This window comes from Felis catus, chromosome B4 (assembly GCF_018350175.1).
Source record: "Felis catus isolate Fca126 chromosome B4, F.catus_Fca126_mat1.0, whole genome shotgun sequence".
NCBI lineage: Eukaryota > Metazoa > Chordata > Mammalia > Carnivora > Felidae > Felis > Felis catus.
Window position 1 is genome coordinate 122,171,059 of NC_058374.1, and position 22,799 is coordinate 122,193,857.

Here is a 22,799-nt window from a genome sequence, read left to right on the forward strand (position 1 = left end):
AGTGCTTCAACAAGAACATTTTTAAGTGAAACTAACTTTTATCTTACCCCTGCAAATATAGGGTGGTGAAGAATATAGTGATTCATGCTAAGGTCTGGCGATCTTACCCAGCACTGCTTTTACACCACCAGTGCAAATGTCAGCACAGTACAAAAGGCAAGTAACACCTTGGAACTCTTATAAAAAATAGTTTGGATTTTGCAGACCCCTAGAGTCTTTGAAAACTATCTTTAAGAGATCCTAAGAGAAAAGCCTAGAGTTTCCCTACTTCACTAATTACTTGCTTACAAGCCATTCTCCCTACCACACTATGAAATTCTTTACCACAGATAGTTATATATCAGTGTCTAAAACAGAGTAAGGCTTAAAGATTCCTTTTCTGTTAAAGGAGCAAATTGAGGGATGTCATTCACACATAGGGCACTGAGCAAAGAATAAAGCTTTAGTCAATTCAAAGAATCCCATAGCCCTTCCTCCCTAAGATGGTCAGGACTATAACAGTGCACACATCTAATTAGCACACTAATTTTAAAAAACACTTATTTGATAGAAACCACATAGGGACTCATAAAAAGTGAACAGAGGGACAAGGAAGTACTTCTAAGCAGGGAGCAAGGGCTCCAGAGGAATTGGTGATGCAGTCTACAGATCCTCAGATAACTTTGAAGGTGAGCCAACCGACACCAAATGTAGTTATTTGCAGTTTCGTTAGGTTTTCCGGTTCAGTGAGAGCAGAGGGAAAGGTTTATGAGAACTATCCTCAGGGGAAAATGGACAGTCAGGATCAAGGGAGGTTTGTGGTTATGGCCTCTGACATTTAGACTCTGGTCTAATGAGGTTAACTACCCCTGTTAGCTACCCCACATTTGTTCTGATCACCTACTGCTCTTAGCCCCATAACGACTGGCTATGCACCATTACAATGGAAAAGAGTCAATAGATACTGCATAAAATGAATAAAAAAGGAGAGAACTCCACTTATTGTTTTAAAGTTAGAATGATGATTACCAAAAGAATCATTAACAAAAATGTTGTTAACAGGGGCGCCTGGGGTGGCTTAGTCAGTTGAACGTCCGACTCTTGATCTCATGGTTTGTGAGATCAAGCCCTGTGTCGGGCTCTGTGCTGACAGCATGAAACCTGCTTAAGATTCTCTCTCTCTCTCTCTCTCTCTCTCTCTCTGCCCCTTCCTTCCCCACTTTCTTTCTCTCTCTCTCTCTCTCTCTCTCTCTCTCTCTCAAAATGAATAAATAAACTTAAAAAAATCATTAACAACAGTTCCTCTGGATGAGGGGAAATTCAAAATGGAACAGAGAGGCTTAACTTTTTATTTTTATGTACTGTTTGAACTGTTTTCGACCACAGACATAAACTGCTTTTACGATATAAAACAACTTAAGCACTAATTTTATAGACAAAAAACAAAAAGAGCCTGTGCAAATCATTTTAGCTGCAGGAAGGGAAGGAAGATGTGGGGAAAGATTGAGTCCACTCTGAGGTCTGTCTTATGAAGGAGGAAAAAAATCTTGAAGGAAAAGGTTGAAGACAGCATCTAAGAGTGGCTGCACCAGGAAGCTTGGCCTTAAAGAGAAAAAGACCCAACCTGTAAGGCTTGCTCCTCCTCACAGTGAGGCAGCAAGATATGGTGACCACAGGGGTAGGTAGGGGGTCAATTCCAGTGGCTTCCACAGAATGGCTCTGGTTAACAGAGTGAGGTCAACAAGAATATGGGCCAGGCCAGAAGACTACTGGCCAGAGTAGCCAGCTAGTTTCCTCATCCTGCAGGCAGATTGAATTACCTTTACCTCATAGAACTAGGGCAATAATAAAATGAGATCGTGTAACTCAAAGTACTCAATAAACCGCAAGGCAGGATTACTCTTTGGGAATCAGATTTTTCAACCATAAAATGTGAGGACAGACTACAAGGTTCCTTCAGATAGGAGTAGCCTTGAATAAGTTAAACCATATCTACACTTGGAAAGACACCGCCCCCCCTTCAACCTGAACTGTTACATTTAAAGCAAGAGTGAAATCGTGACTCATCCTCTAAGTCCAAAGAAGCTACTCTCCAAAACTGATTTCTTCTTACCGATTCTGAAAGGACTTTCCAGCAATATTGTCTCTGTAGGAATCAAACAAAACATGGTACTGATCCCGGCTCCATTCCAGAACCACCTAGGGAAAAAAAAAAAGGAAACAATATTTTCTCTGCATCAAATACTAAAAGTATATAACTTTCATTTCGTTTCAATTTCATTAAAAATCACTAAAGGAACAGGTAAAGCAATTAAAATTCATCCATTCACCCAATGCCAACTCATGTATACCAGACACTGTGGTCGACCCAGATAAAAAAGCTACACAGATATATAAAGTTATACAGATATATAAATAAAAGCTATAGTTACTGGCCTGTGGAAAGGGGAGGGAAATCAAAGAGATTTAAAAGGATGCAATATGAGAACTGGGTCTTCAAGAATGAGTTCACCAGGTAGGGAGAAAAGGACACCATCACACGAACAGGTTCCGAGGCTGAGAAGCAGCAAGGATGAGTTGTTTCAGGGCAGTGGTGCAGTTGGCTTTGGCTGCAGCAAGATGGAGTAAGTGGAGAGAATGGGGCTGAGAAGGGAACAGGCCTTGACTGTGTTGTGCCCTGTGTGCCATGGGAAGCAGAGGCACTGAAGGATTTTCAAGCAAGCGACATGATCCATCCAAAACTTTGGAGACTCTCCTCAGAGTACAGAACAAAGCTAAAACAGAAGAAATTGACAAGATATGAAGCCTTACTATCTGTGAAGTTTCAGCTGATGACCTTGCCGAAGAGTTCAGGAGAGAGCGGAAGTCTTTAGATAGGAGCTCCCTCATGTCTGCACTTGAAATCTAGAAGCCAACCCAATGTGCCCCATTTCTTCTTCATTCCCTTCACCACAAAGGAAGCGTCCTTCCTCCTTGCAAATATCACATCTCTGTCCACTTGCTCTGGATCTCATCAACTCATCTTAAGACCTTGCCTGCTCTCTCTTTTCCTCTCAACAGGCTTATTCCCGTCAGCATATTCCAGTAATCTCAGGAAAACCTTCCCTTCACTCCACACGCTCTGCCAGCTGGTCCCTCTGTTCCAAATTCTTTCAAGGGCAAATGTCTTTAGAAGGTCACCTCCTAGGCTCTATTCACCCTTTAGCCTATCCCAATATCACTTCTGCCCTCGCCACATCAGTGGTCTTACCAATGCCTCCATGTTGTCGAATCCAGTGACATTTTTTGCCATTTCTATCTTAGTTGGTAGTGGCTGCCCAGTTCCTCCTTATTGAACCACTTGGTTTTCCTCCCATCACTCTGGTGACTCCTTTTCAGTCTCCTTTGCCAGGTCATCTTCTTCTATCTGACCTTCAAGTGTGTCCTCTCACTCTATTCCTCTTCCTGGAATGTCCTCCTTTCTGTGAAGGCTTCTTCTGGCTTCCTTCCCATGCTACAAATCCTAGGATGTGTGGCCCTGCTACACTCACATGACTACAGGGGAGCCCAGTCATTTAGATTCCATTCCAGCCAGCAGAGAGGAGAGAGAGGGAATGAAATGCCCTTCCATTAAAGAAACTTCTTGGAAGGGCCACTTCACTTGGAAGGGCCACTACCACTTCTGTTTTCACTGGCCAGAATGCAGTCACATGACAATATGTGGCTACAGGAAAGACCTTGTGAACCCATGTGCCCAACTACAACTGAACATTTCTTTGCATGGTATTCAGGCTTTCAGCATCTGGCCTCTGCCTATCTTTATAGACTTACTTCACTGGGCTGTTTCATAAACACCATAAATACAACTAATAACCCTCCCATCACTCAAGGTACTGATTTAAAAACTTAGGGTCTAATGTGCCTTGTACTGGGTTTACAAAAAGAAATAAGGTAAGTTCCTTGACTTCAAGAAACTATAGCCAGTGCTTAATAGAAAAGTTTATTGCTGGCTACAAGTGCACTGAAGGAAGACACTTAAGACTTCCCTGAAGAAGCAATGTTAACAGTCTTAAAGGATGAACAGGAGTCTGATGGCAGTTCAGCTGGGGGACAGGGAGTATGTTACAGGGATCTGCTACCAGACTGAATGGGGCAGTGAAGAAGAAGAGAAGCAAAGGTGATTGCCAGGTTTCCAGTATTTCTACTATGAGTGACTGAAGAGACAATGGGACCACTAAATGACATGGGAGGAACAGGTGTAGTGGGGATGAGAGCTGGTAGGATTCCCATTTTAGTCATGGCAGATTTGAGGCCGTATGTGCATACAACTGGCCTCTCCAACTGGACTGGAAATTCCAAGAGGAGGGGCAATGAGCTCTACTTTAGTATCATACATAGCACCAAACCATATAGCAGGCATATAGCTATAAAATGCCATCTTCCTTGCTAAATATAGAATACATATCTATTTTTAATAATATGATTGTATTGATTTGGATCAACTAATTGAGCTCAAACTGAAATGACTCTCCATCAACATCCCTATGTAGTTGCAAAAGGACAACCAGTATATCTATTATTTTTACAAAACAAACCACAAAAAATGAAGTTCAGTATCATTCCTCTTGGCTAGCAGAGCTACCTAGAAGATGGGAAGATAATATCAGAGAAAGCACACTTCACAAATGGCTGAAAAATTCTGACACGCTATGTGTTGACACAACGTGCCTTCCTTCATCAGATAAATTAATCTCACCATCTCCAAACCACTTTGGTGTATTAGAAAGAACAGCAGCAGCAAAAGGTCCTTATCTAATACACTGAGGAATGCTCCTATCAGCCCAGAGTTCTGCACACTATGCTCTCAGGGGAGATAGTAGGAATGCTGGGTTATGACTCGGGGGACACAGGGTTTCATCCCAATTCTGTCATTTTTATGAGACCTTAAGCAAGTTCTCTGATCTGTTTAGGCTGTTTCTTCATCTCTTTTACATTTTGTTTTGTTTTTTTTTTTAATTTTTTTTTTCAACGTTTATTTATTTTTGGGACAGAGAGAGACAGAGCATGAACGGGGGAGGGGCAGAGAGAGAGGGAGACACAGAATCGGAAACAGGCTCCAGGCTCTGAGCCATCAGCCCAGAGCCCGACGCGGGGCTCGAACTCACGGACCGCGAGATCGTGACCTGGCTGAAGTCGGACGCTTAACCGACTGCGCCACCCAGGCGCCCCTCTTTTACATTTTGTAAAGTGGGTCTGACCAAACCATCCTTGAAATACCTTCCAGCCCTAAGAACATATGACAGAAGGAGGCACAGGGCTGTGTGACTGCAGTGTGACTGGCACGGTTTTTTCCCTGCACCCACAGGTCAACACCACTGGGACACTATGTCTCTTCTCCTCCTGTCTTCGGTCTCCTCTAGGTCTTTGGTCCCAGGACCTAACCATCAACACTGAAACTGGATTCTCTTCCATCATAACCATTTCCCTTTTCTGCTTAATCCCAACCATCAACTACACTCTATTATGGAAATCTTGCCAAATTCTTTAAGTGAATGAGTAATGTGCTAATGGGGGATGAAAAAGGAGCCTTGTAAAATAAAAATCATCTAAGGGCTAGCATCAGATCATTTTCTTACACTATCAAGGATGGAAAAGAGTCGAAATTTGACTGGGCAGTTACCAAATTATTTATTGTGGGGTAAGCTGTACAAATATAAACACCTTTCAAACAACAAAGAGGCCAAAATAGACTTAAGCTTGCAATCAGAACTTGTTTTCAGCCATTATTAGCAATAAACAAAAGACCAGAGGAAAAGGCTGGAGAAACACTGTACTGTAAAATCAAGTCCATTTTCATCCACAAAGCTTCCCTATACTCTTTAGCCCAACCTGAATGCTTCCTTCTCAGAACTTTAACATTTGTCTCAACCGCTTACTTGGAAATCAATTACTCACTGCCCTTAGCATTGCTTGCCTTAGAATCCCTTAGCTTTTTTGTTATTTACCAACCCCCTCAAGGTAGCATCTTATCAGACCAATGGAGTTAGAAACTGCTTGAGGGTAAAGAAGTACTTACAATTCTACTTATCAATTCATGCCCAGCACAATTCATTATATACCATCTTTTTGTTCTTAAGTATTATCTGATTACAGCAGGAGTGGCAGAAGACTGGATTTGGGGATAGGGGACACCTCCAGGGGAAGACCCTCCCAGTTCTTCTATTTAGTAGCCGTGTAACCTTGGGTGCTCAATTTCCTCAACTATGAACTAAGTACAAAGTGTATTTCATCAGTCTGCTGTGTCGCTGTAGCAGAAGAGTGCTTCTCAATTGACGTGTGTAAACAAAAGGCATGAGGAAGGTACCAGGCATGTTAGAAATCTTGGGTAAAAAAAGCGTATCTTCCTGAACCATCATTTTTATAATGGTAAGACATTTAAAATATTGTATTGATAGTAATGCAAACATTTTATAGAGGAAATTGATGTGATTTTTACAGGCAAAATGTTGGCCTTCAAAAAATTTCCTACTTACCGTTTTGAGCAATCTCCACGTCCCCCACCCCCCAAATCTCCTCTCTACACTATTTTCTTCAAAGTATTTACTTTTTTCTGCTATTAAAAGTAGTTTGTTGTAAAAGTTAAGACACAAGGAACTAAAATAATATTTATTAAAATACTATATGAGCTCTGAAACACCATAAAAACAATGTATTATTAATAAAGTATTGTAAAAAATCATCTAAAGGTAGTTTCTTCTACTAGCTTACAATATTTATTACTTTTAAGACTCTATTTTAATAATCCTGGCATTCAAGGTATTCAAGATCAATTGTTGATGATTTTTCACAAATTGCAGCCAAGATTAGTCTTAACGAACACTGAGAAGGGGCACGTTCACGCGTTCACCAAGCACCATAATGCCAGGTGCTCCTCCCCACTGAATCCCTGCAACAAGGTACTGTAAGGTAGGCACTTCAATGGCTCATTTTCCAAAGAGAAGCTCCAGGCCACACAGCAATGTATGATGGGGCTGAGACGTGAATCAATCCAAGTCTGGAGTCCATGATCCTGTTTAGCTTTGCCCAGGCTCTCTCAGCCTCACCAGGCTGCCTCCTCTGTTGCTTACTTACACAGAGCTAGCTTTGTCAAACACACATTTATAAATGTGGTCATTCAACCAGTTCTGAAACTGGTATGTTTACCATCCTTAATTCAACAACCCAAATCTGCTTCCCGTGCATGTTTCTAAATGACCACAATCACATAATAAATTTATGTTTTTCCCCAGGGTTTTTAGAATATCTAACAGTCCTTTAACTGGTGTGTGCACACAAATACTAAAATTTTTAGATGATGAACTTTTTATTTTTATTATTATTTTTTAATGTTTATTTATTTTTGAGAGAGAGACAGAGAGAGCAAGCAAGGGAGAGGCAGAAAAAGAGAGAGAGATGGAGACACAGAATCCGAAGCAGGCTCCAGGCTCTGAGCTGCCAGAACAGAGCCCCAACATGGGGTTCGAACTCACGAACTGTAAGATCATGACCTGAGCCGAAGTCAGATGCCTGACCGACTGAGCCACCCAGGCGCACCAATCAGAACTTTTTAGAGTTATAAAACTGATGTGTGCTTTGGTTGAAGATTTTTGTCACCACAGAACAAGTTCAAATGCATGCCTGTGGTGGAATAATAGTTAATGAGACATAAACTCCATAATCTTTTGTATCAGAGGAATTCCCCAGTTAAGGAAAACAGGAAGGTTATTATCCAGAAGAGAACTGGCATACAGTGCAATGATCATAAGATTTACATCAGACACATGAGTTTAAATCTGACGCTTATCAATAAATGATCTAGGGCATGTGTCTACTCTCAATTTCTTCTTTTGTACAATGAGGGAATTAATGCCACCTATTTCACATGATCTGATGAGTAAATGAGATGTGCAGATCATACAGCGCTATACAACACCTCCACGCAAATTGTTCACCGGTTCTTGCTGCAATATAATTTACCTGTTTAAATATCTGTGTAAACTTCTGTGAGCAACTCAAAGCCACGAACTTGATCTCTTTATAATTTTTTTCACAGAACCTTGCTCAGTGCCTCACATAAAACCAATAAACATTCTAGAATGAATAAATATGGCTACTAGTTTTACAAGGCAAACATCCTAGAACAGTTTACATGACATGGTGTCACTCCAGGACTTTCTGCTTTCAGATTTCATTCCAGGATACTCAAGGTAAAAGCTAAAGGCTAGAGTTAATAAAGAGACAACAGTAGGCTAGGTACACAAGGGTATAAAACTCTCTGTAAAAGCAAATATCCCTTCCTCAATTTTTCAAGCATAGAAATGTGACCTGTTACCCTGTAAAACTTAAAATGTAGGGGCTCTCCAACCTCAAGCAGTAAGAACCCTTTGTAACACTGACAGAGCTTTTCACATATCAATAATAATACTAGAAGTTTAGAATATTCTAAAAAAAAAGTTTATAATATTCCTAGATTACATGTTCTTCATAGTTTCTGAAAAAAATTTACTTTTGTTCATTAAAAGGTAGTAAAAGAGAGACAAGATATTCTAAGTTTTATCTTTTCTAACCCTCCTCTCCTCCTTGATAGCAATCAGGAAGTCAACCTGCTCATCACCATTCCGACTGCTATGACAAAATACTACAGACTGGGTAGCTTGCAAACAACAGAAAGGTATTGCTCACAATTCTGGAGACTGGGAAGACTAGGATCAAGGCACCAGCAGACTGGGTGTCTGGTGAGAGCCTGCTTCCGGGTTCACAGACTGCCTTCTCCTTGTGTCACCTTCCATGGCAAGAGGGGTGAGGAAGTTCTCTGATGTCTCTTTATAAGAGCATTAACGTCCACCCTCATGACCTCCCCACCACCCACCGTTAAAGGCCCCTCCTGCTAATACGATCACATTGAAGATAAGGCTTCAACAGTATAAATTTTGGAAGGACACAACCACTCAGTCTATAGCATTTCCCAATGCAAAGTGACTAAATTAAAAGATTAACGCATTTCTTATTAGGAGTTGAATGGTTGCTAAAACTGGGTGACTTCTCCCATTTCACATAGAGGAAATGACCCAAACCCAAGACGTATGACCATTATCTACTCAAACATTAATTAAACTCAAGAACACTTTTCTAGACCATTTCTACATTCTTTGAATCCTTCACAGAATTAGACACACAACATATATTTGTTACACATTTTAAGGAGCACAAGATAGAAATCAGGCCTCTGACCTCAAAGAGTTGACATCCCTGTTAAGGACTAATACTTACATGAAATGATTTAGAAATATTTACTTATAAATAAATAACATTTAGGAATATTTCAGCTTTTAAATGAGTACAGATTAAAACAGATTACTGTCAGGGAAAATGATAACCAAAGACAGGGTTAATCATGGCAACTTAACAAAATCTCCTTTTCCTAGGAGCAAAAACTGAGATTTTTAAGGAAATGAAGGAGCAGACAGAAAAGGAGGACTGTTTGCCACAGGGATAGAAAGGTGGGCAACATCATGGAAGAAACCATATTAAAAGGCAGAATTAAAAATGTTAAATCTTTTGATAGTAGTTCACTGTAAAAATTTATATCTAAAGGGGAAAAAAAACCTCCTACAACCACACTTAAATAAAATGAAAAGAAAAAAAAAACCCTACCAAAGAGACTTTCAAAATGTATTCAAACTGACTTTCTGGGATATACATAGGTTTACTTGTTTTACTGGTCAGAGTTTATAGAATCACAGAATTGTATAGGATGGACTTTAAATCCAGTGCTCTACTCTGCAGCCAGTGTGTGAATCTCTGCTATAATGTCCTGGCAAACAGTTATTCTACCTATGAGTTTAGACCTGCACTGCCCAAAACCCTGTGCACTAGCCACATATGGTTAATTTAAATTAAGACTAAATAAAATTAAATAAAAAGTTCAGTAACTTAGTCACACCAGCCACATTTCAAGCCCTCATTGGGTTAGTGGCTACCATATGGGACAGCTCAGAATTATAGAATACTTCCATCATGCACAAAGTTCTATCGGACAGTGTTGTGGCCATTCAATCCTTAGAGTTAAACAAGAGTCACACAAGAAGGCCCCAGTTTTGTGATTTTAGACAAGTCACTTAAACCTCTTTCAGTGCCAAATGTAAAATTTAAGTAATACCTTATTCTATAAGGGGTTGTTGCAAAAAACAAGTGAACAGATGTATATCTATATATTCTGACAACTACAAAGTACTATAGGAAATATATTAAGACTATGAAAACACATTGAATTTATTTACTCCCTCAAAGGGCTTAAGTCTGCTGGGGAGACAAATATGATACAAATAATTGTAATGTATCACATGAAAAATGTAACCAAAATATGAATGAAAGTATAGTCGAACCTGGTAAATATTTCCATTATAACTATTAAACCAGCGGCACCTGGGTGGGTGCGGCTCAGTCGGTTAAGCATCTGACTTAGGCTCAGGTCATGATCTCACGGTTCTTGAGTTTGAGCCCCATGTCAGGCTCTGTGCTGACAGCTCAGAGCCTGGAGCCTGCTTTGGATTCTGTGTCTCCCTCTCTCTCTGCCCCTCTCTCCCTCCTTCTCTCTTTCTCTTTCTCAAAAATAAACACTAAAAAAAATTTTTAAGAAAATCTATTAAACCAGAATCCCAAACTCATCAAATTAAGGTTTCTTTTTTTACTTTTTTTGGCAAAATTAAATACAATTTTAATTTACATTAAAAAGTTTAGTAAAATGAGTAGTTTCACAAAGTATCTGCTTGTGATAATTAATGCACTCGCTTCCATCAACAAACAAATTTTATCTCATACTATTAGCTAGTTATAAACATTTTTAAAAATGTGACAAGAAGAGATCTCTTTTTATGAGTCTGAAGTACAGAAAAGTCATAAATAAGTTGAAAAGTATGTCATATATTTTTAAACAGCTGCAAGGCCATTTTAAAAACTGCTCCCTTCAGGAGAGGCAATTAGCATCATGTATCAAAGGACCAAACAAAATGTCTTCTGTTCTGGCTGACGCCACTTCTAGATATACATGCCAAGAAAATCATCATAGATGTACCTAAAGACCTGAATAAATATGACAATGGCCATTATTACTTAAAAAATAAAACCTGGACACAGTAGTTTAACACTTAAACATAGGTAATCACGAAAATAAATTATGGTACAGTCATACAAATATTATAAAGCTGTTAAAAATCATATTCTCAAATAATTACAAAAATTAGTAACTTAATTCAGTCAATAAATACTATGTGGTACCATTCTAGACTCTGAGGACATAGCAATGGCCAAAACAAAGCAAACAACCTCATCAAAGGATAAAGTGTTTGATAAAATATCATGTGAAAGGGGCGCCTGGGTGGCGCAGTCGGTTAAGCGTCCGACTTCAGCCAGGTCACGATCTCGCGGTCCCGGAGTTCGAGCCCCGCGTCAGGCTCTGGGCTGATGGCTCAGAGCCTGGAGCCTGTTTCCGATTCTGTGTCTCCCTCTCTCTCTGTCCCTCCCCCGTTCATGCTCTATCTCTCTCTGTCCCAAAAATAAATAAATGTTGAAAAAAAAAATTAAAAAAAAAATATCATGTGAAAAAGCAACAATCAAAACTAATCAATCTGAAGCATGATTTCAGCAAAATGGCAGAGTAAGCAAATCCAATCTCCCCCCTACCCCCCAACCCCCGAAACACTGAAAAACAAGCAGACGTTGCCAGGACGAGTAAAGAAATATATGAAATATCCATGATATAAAATATTCAGAACAGGCAAATCCATACAGACAGAAATCAGAGGTTACCAGGTCCCTATTACTGCTTAATAGTTACAGAGTTTGTTAGGGGTGACGAAAAAGTTTTGGAAATAGATAGTGGTGATGGTTGCACAACAATGAAAATGTAATTAATGCCACTGAGTTGTACACTTAAAAACCGTTAAAATGGTAAATGTTATGTTATTTGTGTTTGCGACAATAATTCAAAAGAAGAACAGTCACTACAATACTCCCTACAAGAGTAATAAAGGAATGCTTTGAATAACTCTAAGACTACAGGTCTGACAACTTAACTGAAATGGACCAATTCCTTGAAAGACACAATCTACCAAAACTCAAACAAGAAACAGATAACATGCATAGGCATATACCTATAAAAGAATATGACTCAATAAGTAATAACTTTCCAAAACAAAGCACCAGGCCCAAAGAGGTTCACAGGTGATTTCTACCAAACACTTAAGGAAGAAATTATCCCAATTCTCTACAATCTTTTCCAGAGAACAGGAGAGGGAACACTTCCTAACTCATCCTATGAAGAAAAATATTACAAATAATATTTCTCATGAACATAGATATAAAAATCCTCAATAAAATACTATCAAATCAAACCCAACAATGTACAGAGAGAATTATATACCACAACCAAATGGGATATATTCTAGATATGAATTTTTGAATCCTCGTTCAACATTCTAAAATAGTTAATGTAACCCATCACATCGATAGGCAAAAGAAAAATCATATGATCATAATAGGTGCAGAAAAAAGCATTTGACAAAACCCAATACCTATTTTTGATTTTAAAAAATGTCAGCAAACTAGGAATAGAGGGAAAATTCTTCAATTTAAAAATACTATTTACAAAAGACCTACAGTTAACATTATACTTGATGGTGAGAAACACAAAGCTTCCCCACTAAGGTCAGGAACAAGGCAAGGATATCACCCCTCACCACTGCTTTTCAACAACATATTGAAGTCCTAAATAATGCAATAACGCAAGAAAAGGAAATGAAAGATATATAGATTGAGAAGGAAGAAGTAAAACTGTCTTTGTTGACAGATGACATGACTGCCTAGAAAATCCTACAGAACTGACCAAAAAAAAATCTTCTGAAACTAATAAACAATTAGTTATAGGATACAAGGTTGCAGCACACAAAATTAATATACAAAAATCTATTGTTTTCCTATATAACAGCAATGAACTAAATGACATTTTGGGAAAGGCATAACTATATATACAGTTTAAAAAAGTTTTAAAAATCACTGATTGCCAGTGGAGAAGCAAGCAAGCACTAGGCATAGTGCAGGGCAAGGGCATTATCAGGGCAATGAAACTATTCTGTGTGATAGTGAAATGGCAGATACATGATATGACAGTACAACACAAAGACTGAATCCTAATGTAATGGAACTCTAATGTTCAATTTATTTTTAGTTAATAAAAATCTATCGGGGTGCCTGGGTAACTCAGTCGGTTAAGCATCCATATCTTTCAGTTCAGGTCCTAATCTCACGGTTTGCAGGATTAAGCCCCACGTTGCACTCTGTAGACCCCTTGGGATCCTCTCTCTCTCTCAAAATAAATTTTTCAAAATGTATCTATGTTGGTTCATCAATTATAAAAATGCACCACACTGATGCAAAGTGTTAAAAATGGGATAATACGCTGGGAGAGAGGAGGTATGTGGGAAATCTCTGCACTTTTCATGCAATTTTTTCTGTAAACCTAAAGCTGCTATAGAAAATAAATCCTATTGGGGGTGCTTGAATGGCTCAGTCGGTTGGGCATCAGACTTCAGCTCAGGTCATGATCTCACGGTTCCGTGAGTTCGAGCCCCACATGGGGCTCTGTGCTGATGGCTCAGAGCCTGGAGCCTACTTCGGATTCTGTGTCTCCCTCTCTCTCTGCCCTTCCCCTGCTTACGCTCTGTCTCACTCTCAAACAAACAAACAAAAATAAACATTAAAAAAATTAAAAAAAAAAAAAGAAAAGAAAACCTATTAAATTATCATGATGGTTAATTTTATGTGTCAATTTGACTAGGCCAGGGGATGTCCAGATATTTGATCAAACATTATTTTGGGCATGTCATTGAGGGTGTTTCTGGATAAACTAACATTTGAATGAACAGACTGATTCAAATCAGTTGAATTTTATTTAGGCATCAGTTGAAGGCCTAAATAAAATTAAAAAGCTGAGTAAGAGAAAACTGCTTCTGACCTGTTTTGAGCTGAACGCCAGTCTTTTCCTGCCTTCGGATTCGAACTGAAACATCAGCTCTTCCTCAGTCTAACGCCTGCCAATTTTACGACTGGAATTATACTATCAGCTTTCCTGGTTTTCAAGCTTCTGGACTCAGACTAGAACGACAGCATTGGCTCTCCTGGGTCTCTAGCCTTGCTAAATGCAGATCTTGGAGACTTGTCAGCCTCCACAATCGTGTGAGCCAATTCTAAATAATAAATCTATTTCCATACACACACAGACATACATCCTACTGATTCCGTTTCTCTGAAGAACCCTAATATAAGTACACATGTATATCATCTAAACCTATATACTTTCCGTTAAGGTTGAATTTCGAAACTGATCATTGCAGGTGACCTTACTATATTTAGATACTAGGACAAAGTATTTCTGCACTCTACTTCTTGGTGCCAGGCTCTATTCTAGGAGCTGAGGATACAGTGGTAAATAAGACAGAAAGGTTGGATAAGACAGAAACCCTGTTCCCTGAACTTACATTTTGGTGGAGAGAGATAAGACATTAAATATACAAATACACACACACTTTCAGACTAAGTACTATTTAAAAAAGAAAAGGGGAACTATCATAAGGAATGAGCTGGGGAAAGAGGCTACTGTAGGCTGGGTGGTAGGGAGGGCCCATCTGAGAAGATGCTACTGAGCTGAGACCTGTAAGACAAGAAGGAGCCCGTCACATGATGGTCTGGAGGCAGTCCTCTCCAGGCTAATGGGACAGTAACGCAAAGGTCCTAAGGCAGAAACAAATTTGATGGGTTTAGGGAATAAAAAGACAGTGAATACACCAGATCTAAGTCTAAACCTCAGAAAGGTCTGCAAGTATCCATCTGATTTTTTGTGCCCTTACCACCATCTTGAGAAGAACACACCTAGGCTGGCCCACTGGTCCCAGGAGGAGGAAGGAAAGTGGAGCAGAGCCCACCAAATCCAACCCAGATCAGCCAGCTCCCTTTGTCCTGCACATCAAGGGAATGTTCTTTCAAGCCAGGGGATCAGCAAATTTTTTTCTATAAAGGGCCAAATAATAATCATCTGCATGGCCCCTACTTTCTTCAGGATGAATCCATATTCTTTCCCATCACTCAACAGGCAAGTCCTAACCTGGCGGCTACTGCCTCTCCAGCTTCAACTCCCAGTGTGCTGCAGCCCTTCAGAACTTCTTGCCTCTCAAACCAATGCCTTTACACCGAGGGCATCCTTTGCTTTTGAAAAAGGGGGTCGGGGGAGTTCCCCTTTCTTCCCTCAGCCATCTCCTTCAACATCAAATTCAGATGTCACTCTTATGTCTGAGAAACACCCATTCCTATTTCTTCAACTTAATCTATCTGCTTGCCCATCTCCCTGTCTAGAGCGAGTTCCTCAAGAGTAGAAAGAAACTGAACCATCTTTGTGTCTCTAGTAAGCAGAAGAGTACCTGGCCCAGAGCAAACACTTCCATAAATCTCTGTCGAATAATCAGCTTCAAAAAATTTGGTTTTATCCAATTTGGAATTAATCAGAGATAGAAATGAAGTTAATGGAATGAGGTAATGAAGGGGATGGGGAGGTATATCCAGTGGGAAAAATAAACTAGAACCTAAAAGAAGAAACAATTTTAGGAAGCAATTTTAAAGTGGGCAATATCCCTGCACAAGTGTGACTTAGTCTATAACATTTTTGAAAGATCACTTTTTTTTTCCTGCTTAATTTAGTGCAAAGTATGAATCACACATAGGCTGACTAATCACCTGCTAAAGATACTGCATGTGGATCACAAGACTGGAACGATCAATCTAAAGGACAATAAGAGATATTAAAAGCTATGCATAACTCATCACTGCTACACTTGATTGTTACATTTTAGGAGGAACCAGAGTAACATGCATTATTGTAAAGCACAGCTGTATTAAATTAATGCACTTGCTCCCTCTGTTTTCATATTAACCATAATAAAGAAATTGTGAACCTTTCTGCTCTGTCACTAAGGATTAATATACTCTTCAATGGGACCTTGGGCACCAGACCAGAAGGTAGGTCTCCCGCTGCTCTCTTCATTGAGCCTCGTGGCCAAGGGAAAAACAATCCTGGGATGGGACACATGGCATTTACTGAACACCTTGTACCAGGCACCATGCAGGGTGCCTGATAAACGTTAGGCATGTCATTTAAACCATCCTTCCTAAGGCTCGATCACAATCACTGAGTAAAAATAAAATTTTATAAGTATTCATTCAACAAAGCACCTATTCATTCTCGTAGCCTCTATAGATAGCATCTGGGAGAGATGAACTTGTCTATCTTGCTCACTTTTGTATCCCAACATGGCAGCAGAGTATCTGGCACATAATGCAACATAAAGACCAGACAATTTTGCCTCCTAAATCTCTCCAATCTGTCCACTTCTCTTAACATACCCTTCTACCAGCCTTGTCCAAGGCTCCTAAGTGCCCTGCAGCCATTCTTGCTCTCCCTCTAATCCGGGTTTTTCCACTTTGGCAGTATTGACATTTAGGACCTGAAAACACGTTGTTTGGGGGGCTATACTGTGCACTGCAAGAAGTTCAGCAGCATCCTTGGCCTCCACCCACTACCTGCCAGTACATAATAACCTTGAATGGCATCTGACTGTTCTCAGAACACCCAAATCCTGAACACCTAATCTTCCCAAGTGTTGGGAAGAGGGTGCCACCAACTGTACCAGTGTCCCCCAGATCCTCGCTTTCTCTTCTTGCTCTCTACCCTCCAGCTACTTATGCCTCAATTCACCTTCTCAAACGTACCCCAACTTCAAGCCCTTCACATTGTTTCCAGGGCCTGGGCACTACTGATACTTGGGGCTGGATAATCTTTGTGGTGGGGGCTGGCCTGTGCACTGTAGGATGTTTAACAGAATCTCTGGCCTCCACCCACTGAATGCCAGTAGCACCAACCCCACTCTACACCCCATCTGTGACAACCTAAAATGTTTCCAGACATTGCCAAATGCCTCTGGGGGCAAAATCGTCCCTGGCTAAGAACCAATGGCCTAGAACAGACCTGCCCACCTCTGTCCTCTGCCTCAGCAATTTTGACCCTTCAACCTTCAAAGTTGAGCTCAAATTGCATTGAGAAAGCCTCTCCTGACCCAGGAACCAGACTAGACACTGCTGGTCTCTCCCACAACCCCCTCTCCTGCTTATAGCCTTTCTCACAACTGTCATTAAGAAGCATTTAATGTCTGACTGTACAACCAGAATATAAACTGGTCCTCTGCTGGAATCTGTCTGCTCTGTTCACTCTCCATGCCCAGGGGCCCGGCACTGTGCTCAAACAAAGAATTTACTGACTGAGTGAATGAATGATTCTGGTGTTCTGCTGGGGCACAGGGACTGCAAGATAAGAAAGGCAATGTCTTTGTGCTGAGGATGCTGAGTACAGAAATGGCAAATAGGTTTCATCTCCAGGACAAACTTGATTCAGTTTTCAATCAATTGTAAGTTGAGAAAAATCTAAGTTTCTTCTGAGGCACCAAAAGACCAGATACCTCGTTCCAAAATGAAGAGTTGAAACAAGAGGCAGTTTCTGGAGGAGATGGCTGAAAACTTATCCAAATTGTGGTAGAAGGGTACAGGTTAGGAAGCTGCTGGCATTCTGCACATCCGTTCCCCCTTATCTAAAGAGGACAGGTGGAAAATCTTTCCATTCACCTCAAGCAGGAAAAGGGCTCAGTGAGACCACCAAGATAGCCCATTACAGATCCCTGTGATTGGGAGGATGCCCAATCACACCTGAGAAATAGAAGGGCTGAGAAACAGTGCCGGCTACCTGCACTGAGGGCAAGGAAGAGGTTGCTGCTATGCTGGAGCCAGCCCACCCTCCCTCACTTCGAGCTGACAGGGTTCAGGATATGCTACCCCCAAATATGGCACATTGGCTTATTGAATATTTGAAGCTGAAGGGATCTGAGAAGCAGCAGGTGCAGGAAGGGTTTTATGACCTTCCCCTGAAGCAGGTCATCAGACCCTCTGTGAGAAACGCCTTACCTACACCTGGAGGAAAGGAGCATCCTTATCTCGGAAGAACAAGTGATGCCAAAAGGAACCTGAACAAACAGGCCTCGTGTTTCCCCAGCCTACTACACTTAGCTCATACTCATTTCTCTCCTATCACGTTTTTCCCAAACTCTCCACTCTTCATCAAACCTGCAATAAAAATACTAAGCTTTAACTGCTTCTTTGGGTCTTTATTTCCTTATGAAGGCTCCCACAACATGTAATACTTATATTAAACAAACCTGTATGCTTTTCTCTTATCAATCTGTCTTTAGTTACGGGGGCCCTAGCCAAGAACTTTAGAAGAGCAGAGGAAAAAGATAAATTCCTCCCCTACAAAGCAAAGTATGTGGGTCTCCATGCACCAGATGAGTTACATGCACAAGAGAATACCTGCAGAGGGGCTCCTGGGTGGCTCAGTCAGTTAAGCGTCTGACTTCAGCTCAGGTCATGATCTCACAGTTCGTGGTTCGAGCCCCGCGTCGGGCTCTCTGCTGGAAGCTTGGAGCCTGAAGCCTGCTTCAGATTCTGTGTTTCCCTCTCTCTCTGCCCCTCACCCACTCACGTTCTATCTACCCTTTCTCTCAAAAATAAATAAACATTTTAAAAAATTAAAAAAAAAAAAAAAGAGAGAATACCTGCAGTGGGTCAACTTAGATCAGGTCCAGAGCCCCAAAAAGAAAAGGACAGAGACTGAGATGAGAGGCTTACGATGGCATCAGACTCCTAAGAACCAAGGAAGGCATAAGCAACCAGCCTAAATGAAGACGCATTTGCTCTCATCAGAGTTAAAGCCAGTCATGGCTCTGAGGGTGTGGTCTCTGAAGGAGTGCATTGAAAGCACTCAAGAGGGAACAAGCTTTGACACCTGGAAATTCCAGAGCTCTGGCACCTGTTTCGGAAGGACTTTCCTGCCCTCACTTCCTTTCCTTCTTCTAGGTGCTCCAACCTCTTAGGGTGCTGACCCCTAAGAGGGGCCAGAAACAGGCTATGGAGAAAGAGAAGCACCAGATGAGGAAAGAGAAAAGCATCCCACTGTGCCTCATCTTCCTTCCTCAATTGCAGGCTTTCTGCCTAGAGCTTTCTGTCAAAGGCAGACAAAGCTGCCAGAGCCGGGGAGGTAAGAGGCTATGAATTCAGCAGGCTCAAAGTTGCTGAAATGACATTATGTTTTATAACCTGAAGTGACCACAAGACTTTCGGTTACCTAGAGTGACAAGAGAAGGCTTAGGCCCACCCGAGTTTTCGCCCAGAAGCAGAGGCAGAACCAACCCCGCAAGTTAATATAAAGGGCCAGCGGGAGACAAAAATGAAGATACTTGCTACACATCAGTTGTGCTCATTCAACATGACAACTGCTACACACCCATCTCGCAGTTGTGAGTTCAAGCCACACGTTGAGTTAGAGATTACCTTTAAAAAAAAATCGAATCTTTTTATTTTTTATTTATTTTTTAATGTTTTTTATTTATTTTTGACAGAGAGAGAGAGACAGAGCATGAGCGGGGGAGGGTCAGAGAGAGAGGGAGACACAGAATCCGAAGCGGGCTCCAGGCTCCAAGCCATCAGCACAGAGCCCGACACGGGGCTCGAACTCACAGACCATGAGATCATGACCTGAGCCGAAGTCGGACGCTCAACTGACTGAGCCACCCAGGTGCCCCCAAAAAATCAAATCTTTTTAAAAAAGGGAAACAATTTTTACATCTTTTAGAAGAAGGTAAAGGGCTAAGAGCTATCATAGTCACAAGGTCAACATTAAATGCCCAGGAAAGGAAATGGGTTTTGGCTCGAGGCAGTGTCTAGGCCATCTGTTGCTCCGGCCCTTCGCTTGATAACAACCTCATGATTTCCCTTTGGGGAAGCCCCTCAGTTCACGTGGTTCATTTAAGGCTGATTATGCCACCCACAACCCTCACTCTGGGGGTGATTCAGATGGTTAACAACGGCATAGCAAGGGCACTCATTCTGTGGCTGGGCAGGCCACCCTGGACCTAGCTGGCACTAACGAGAATGAAACCCTCTTTTTGCTAGGGTTACTCAACTGGCAGACTAGAAGCTGGAGTTGCTGGCAGCAATCTCCTCCCATATGGGCAGCACTAGCCTGAGAACTAAACCAACAAAGCTGGAGAACAGGGACATAAATGAGATTCCTGATGACATCATGTGAGCACTTCTATCCAACCCAACCTCTCTGTGAGGGGGGATGGGCAGAGAGAGGGAGGGAGACAGAGAATCCCAAGAAGTATGCACACGGTCAGCGCAGATCATGACCTGAGACAAACCAAGAGCCAGACGCTTAACTGACTGAGCCAGCCAGGTGCCCCCAAAACTACCTTTTTTCTTTTTTTAATGTTTATTTATGAGAGAGAGAGAGAGCTCGAGCGCGTGGGCACATGAAGGGGGAGGGGCAGAGTGAGGGAGAGAGGGACACAGAATCTGAAGCAGGCTCCAGGCTGTAAGCTGTCAGCACAGAGCCCAATGTGGGGCTTGAACTCACAAACCGTGAGATCATGACCTGAGCCTAAGTCTGATGCTTAACCGACTAAGCCACCCAGGCGCCCCTACCTTTTTCTTAAGGCAGGTCTGAGTCGGATTCTGTCCGAAGTGCTGCTAACAAACACCTGCAGCAATTTTAAACCACTAATAGTTCAAAAGGAAAAAGTTTGCCTCCTTGTAAAAAATTTCACCTTCCTCTAGGACGTTTCAACCCATGGTTTTCTTCCTTTCCTCTGATTTTCTAAGCAATTACTGTGTATCTATTTAGGCATTCAATCACTCACTTCCTTGTACTGTTACTCATATATATAGCATGGCCTCACCTCAACTAGACAAAGATGGCCAAAGATGAGCTATAATTCTTTGTATCTTTTCTAGAACCTTTCACCATACAAAGTACAATCAGACCAATTGTGTCTGAGAAATCAAAGGTAGCTAGAGACAGTCTGAACATCAGGGTAGAAATCTTATCTTTACTGTAAATAAATGAGTTTGAAGGGACGTTTGTTAAGCTCACCCCAATTAATTCATCCATCCATCTAGCATCAAGTATTTAGTTGGCACCAACTGGGTACCAAGCACTTCCTAGGTACAAAGAATATAGAGGGACTAAGAAAAGGTCCCTGCTTTGACAGCAAGACTGTGTATCTTTCCCAAATCCCACAAAAGAAAGAGACGATTTAAAAAGGCTCTACATGGCCAAGGCATTTTCTCTGTAGTGCCAACTATGTTACATTATAGTTCATGCTTTCTCATGGGAAGCACTCTATAAATGTATATTCATAGAACATTAAAACTAAAATGGGGGTCTTAGAAATTTTGATATTTTAAGACATTATTTTTAACAATGAAAGCTTTCCTCACCCCAAAACAAATCCACAGGAGATAAGATAACAAATAAGAGTGGCTGCCGGCCGGCCCAGGAGGCATCTAGAAGTAGTAACAAAGCAGGGGAAGTAACAAAGCACTTAGGTCACAGTTTATCCAGGAGCTAGAATCACGCCAGAGGCTGTCTTCCAATTCTCAGGCCAGGTCCCTTTGACTCCACCTATTTGTTGCCTTCGGCAAAGAAAGAACACACTCAAAATATATGTTTAATGAGTGAACTAATCAAATACAAACATGGTAACTAATTTCTTTCTTGAAATGGAGCCAGGATGAGAAACTGGTCACAGCAGCTGAGCATGACTTTGGCTGGACCCAGTTTTCAACCTTCTTTTTCGCTGAACAGTAACATCTCACTAATCCAAAATGGCAGGAAGGCAGACAAGCCAAGCCAAGCCAGGGGAAAACTACCCACTACAGGTAGATTCCATCTGAATCTGCTTCCTCATGAAAGTTAATTTTGGGGTATTTACTTGTTTCCATAAGGAAACAAGGAAGTGGTACATTTCATATACACACAAACCACACACACACATGCAGATACACACATACACACCCAACAGTGATTTACAAGCTTCTATTCGCAATCCTGAAATCCAAAAAGTTCTCAAAAATTGAAGACCTTTTTGTACCTTACTTGGCAACAAAATCTGATCTGAGCTGAACTCATTTGGTGGCAAAACTTGGCCTAAACTGACCTGAAGCTATTTATAGTCTTTATTGTCCTGAGTGAGATTACTCCTATGTTCACTGTAAAAGATACTAATGTTTAATTAAGGTTAATTTAGTAGAATTTTCAGATATGGAATTGTGGATTTGTATATAAATGGTTCAACAAATAATGATGGCCCTGAAATAATAAAATTTTACCTCAAAAGCACATGTTTTAAACTCTATGTAGTAGCAACCAACAGAGGACAAACATTTAAAATCAGAAGTTGCTGAGCTAAAAATGATCTTCAGAGCATAGTAATCTAATCTAGTGTCCTCATTTATAGATAAGGAAACTGAGGCTCCCAGAGCCTCATGATTTGTTCAATCAACTAATTTACAACAGACAAGCTCCTATCTGCTATCCTCACCCCAAGGCAGTGCACTGCAGTGGTTATTAGTCCCCATCCTGAGGGCCCTCCCTGTGCATTTGGATCTAGCTCTGCTTTTGTTTGATCAGAGTTCCCAAGAGTTCTCTAAACAGTACCTGGCTCAACTTAAAGGGAAAAATTTTTAAATACTGTTATGTGTTAATACTTCCCTCCCTCAATTACATTTTCCTTCCTCAAAATTTGGATGAGTGTACAAATGGCTCATCAAAAGGTAGCAGCCAATACCACTTCTACCAAGAGGTGGGAGAA

At 41.0% G+C, this 22,799-nt stretch overlaps 1 protein-coding gene across 2 annotated transcripts in view; it reads right to left on the bottom strand.

Moving 5' to 3' along the window:
• GNPTAB (N-acetylglucosamine-1-phosphate transferase subunits alpha and beta) overlaps nucleotides 1-22,799 on the bottom strand; it is a 73,710-nt gene that overhangs the window by 47,375 nt on the left and 3,536 nt on the right. For both annotated transcript variants that reach the window (XM_045062235.1, XM_003989173.6), the window contains exon 2: nucleotides 2,093-2,178. In XM_045062235.1, the coding sequence (XP_044918170.1) occupies nucleotides 2,093-2,178 (86 nt within the window). The remainder of the gene's footprint in view (nucleotides 1-2,092; nucleotides 2,179-22,799) is intronic.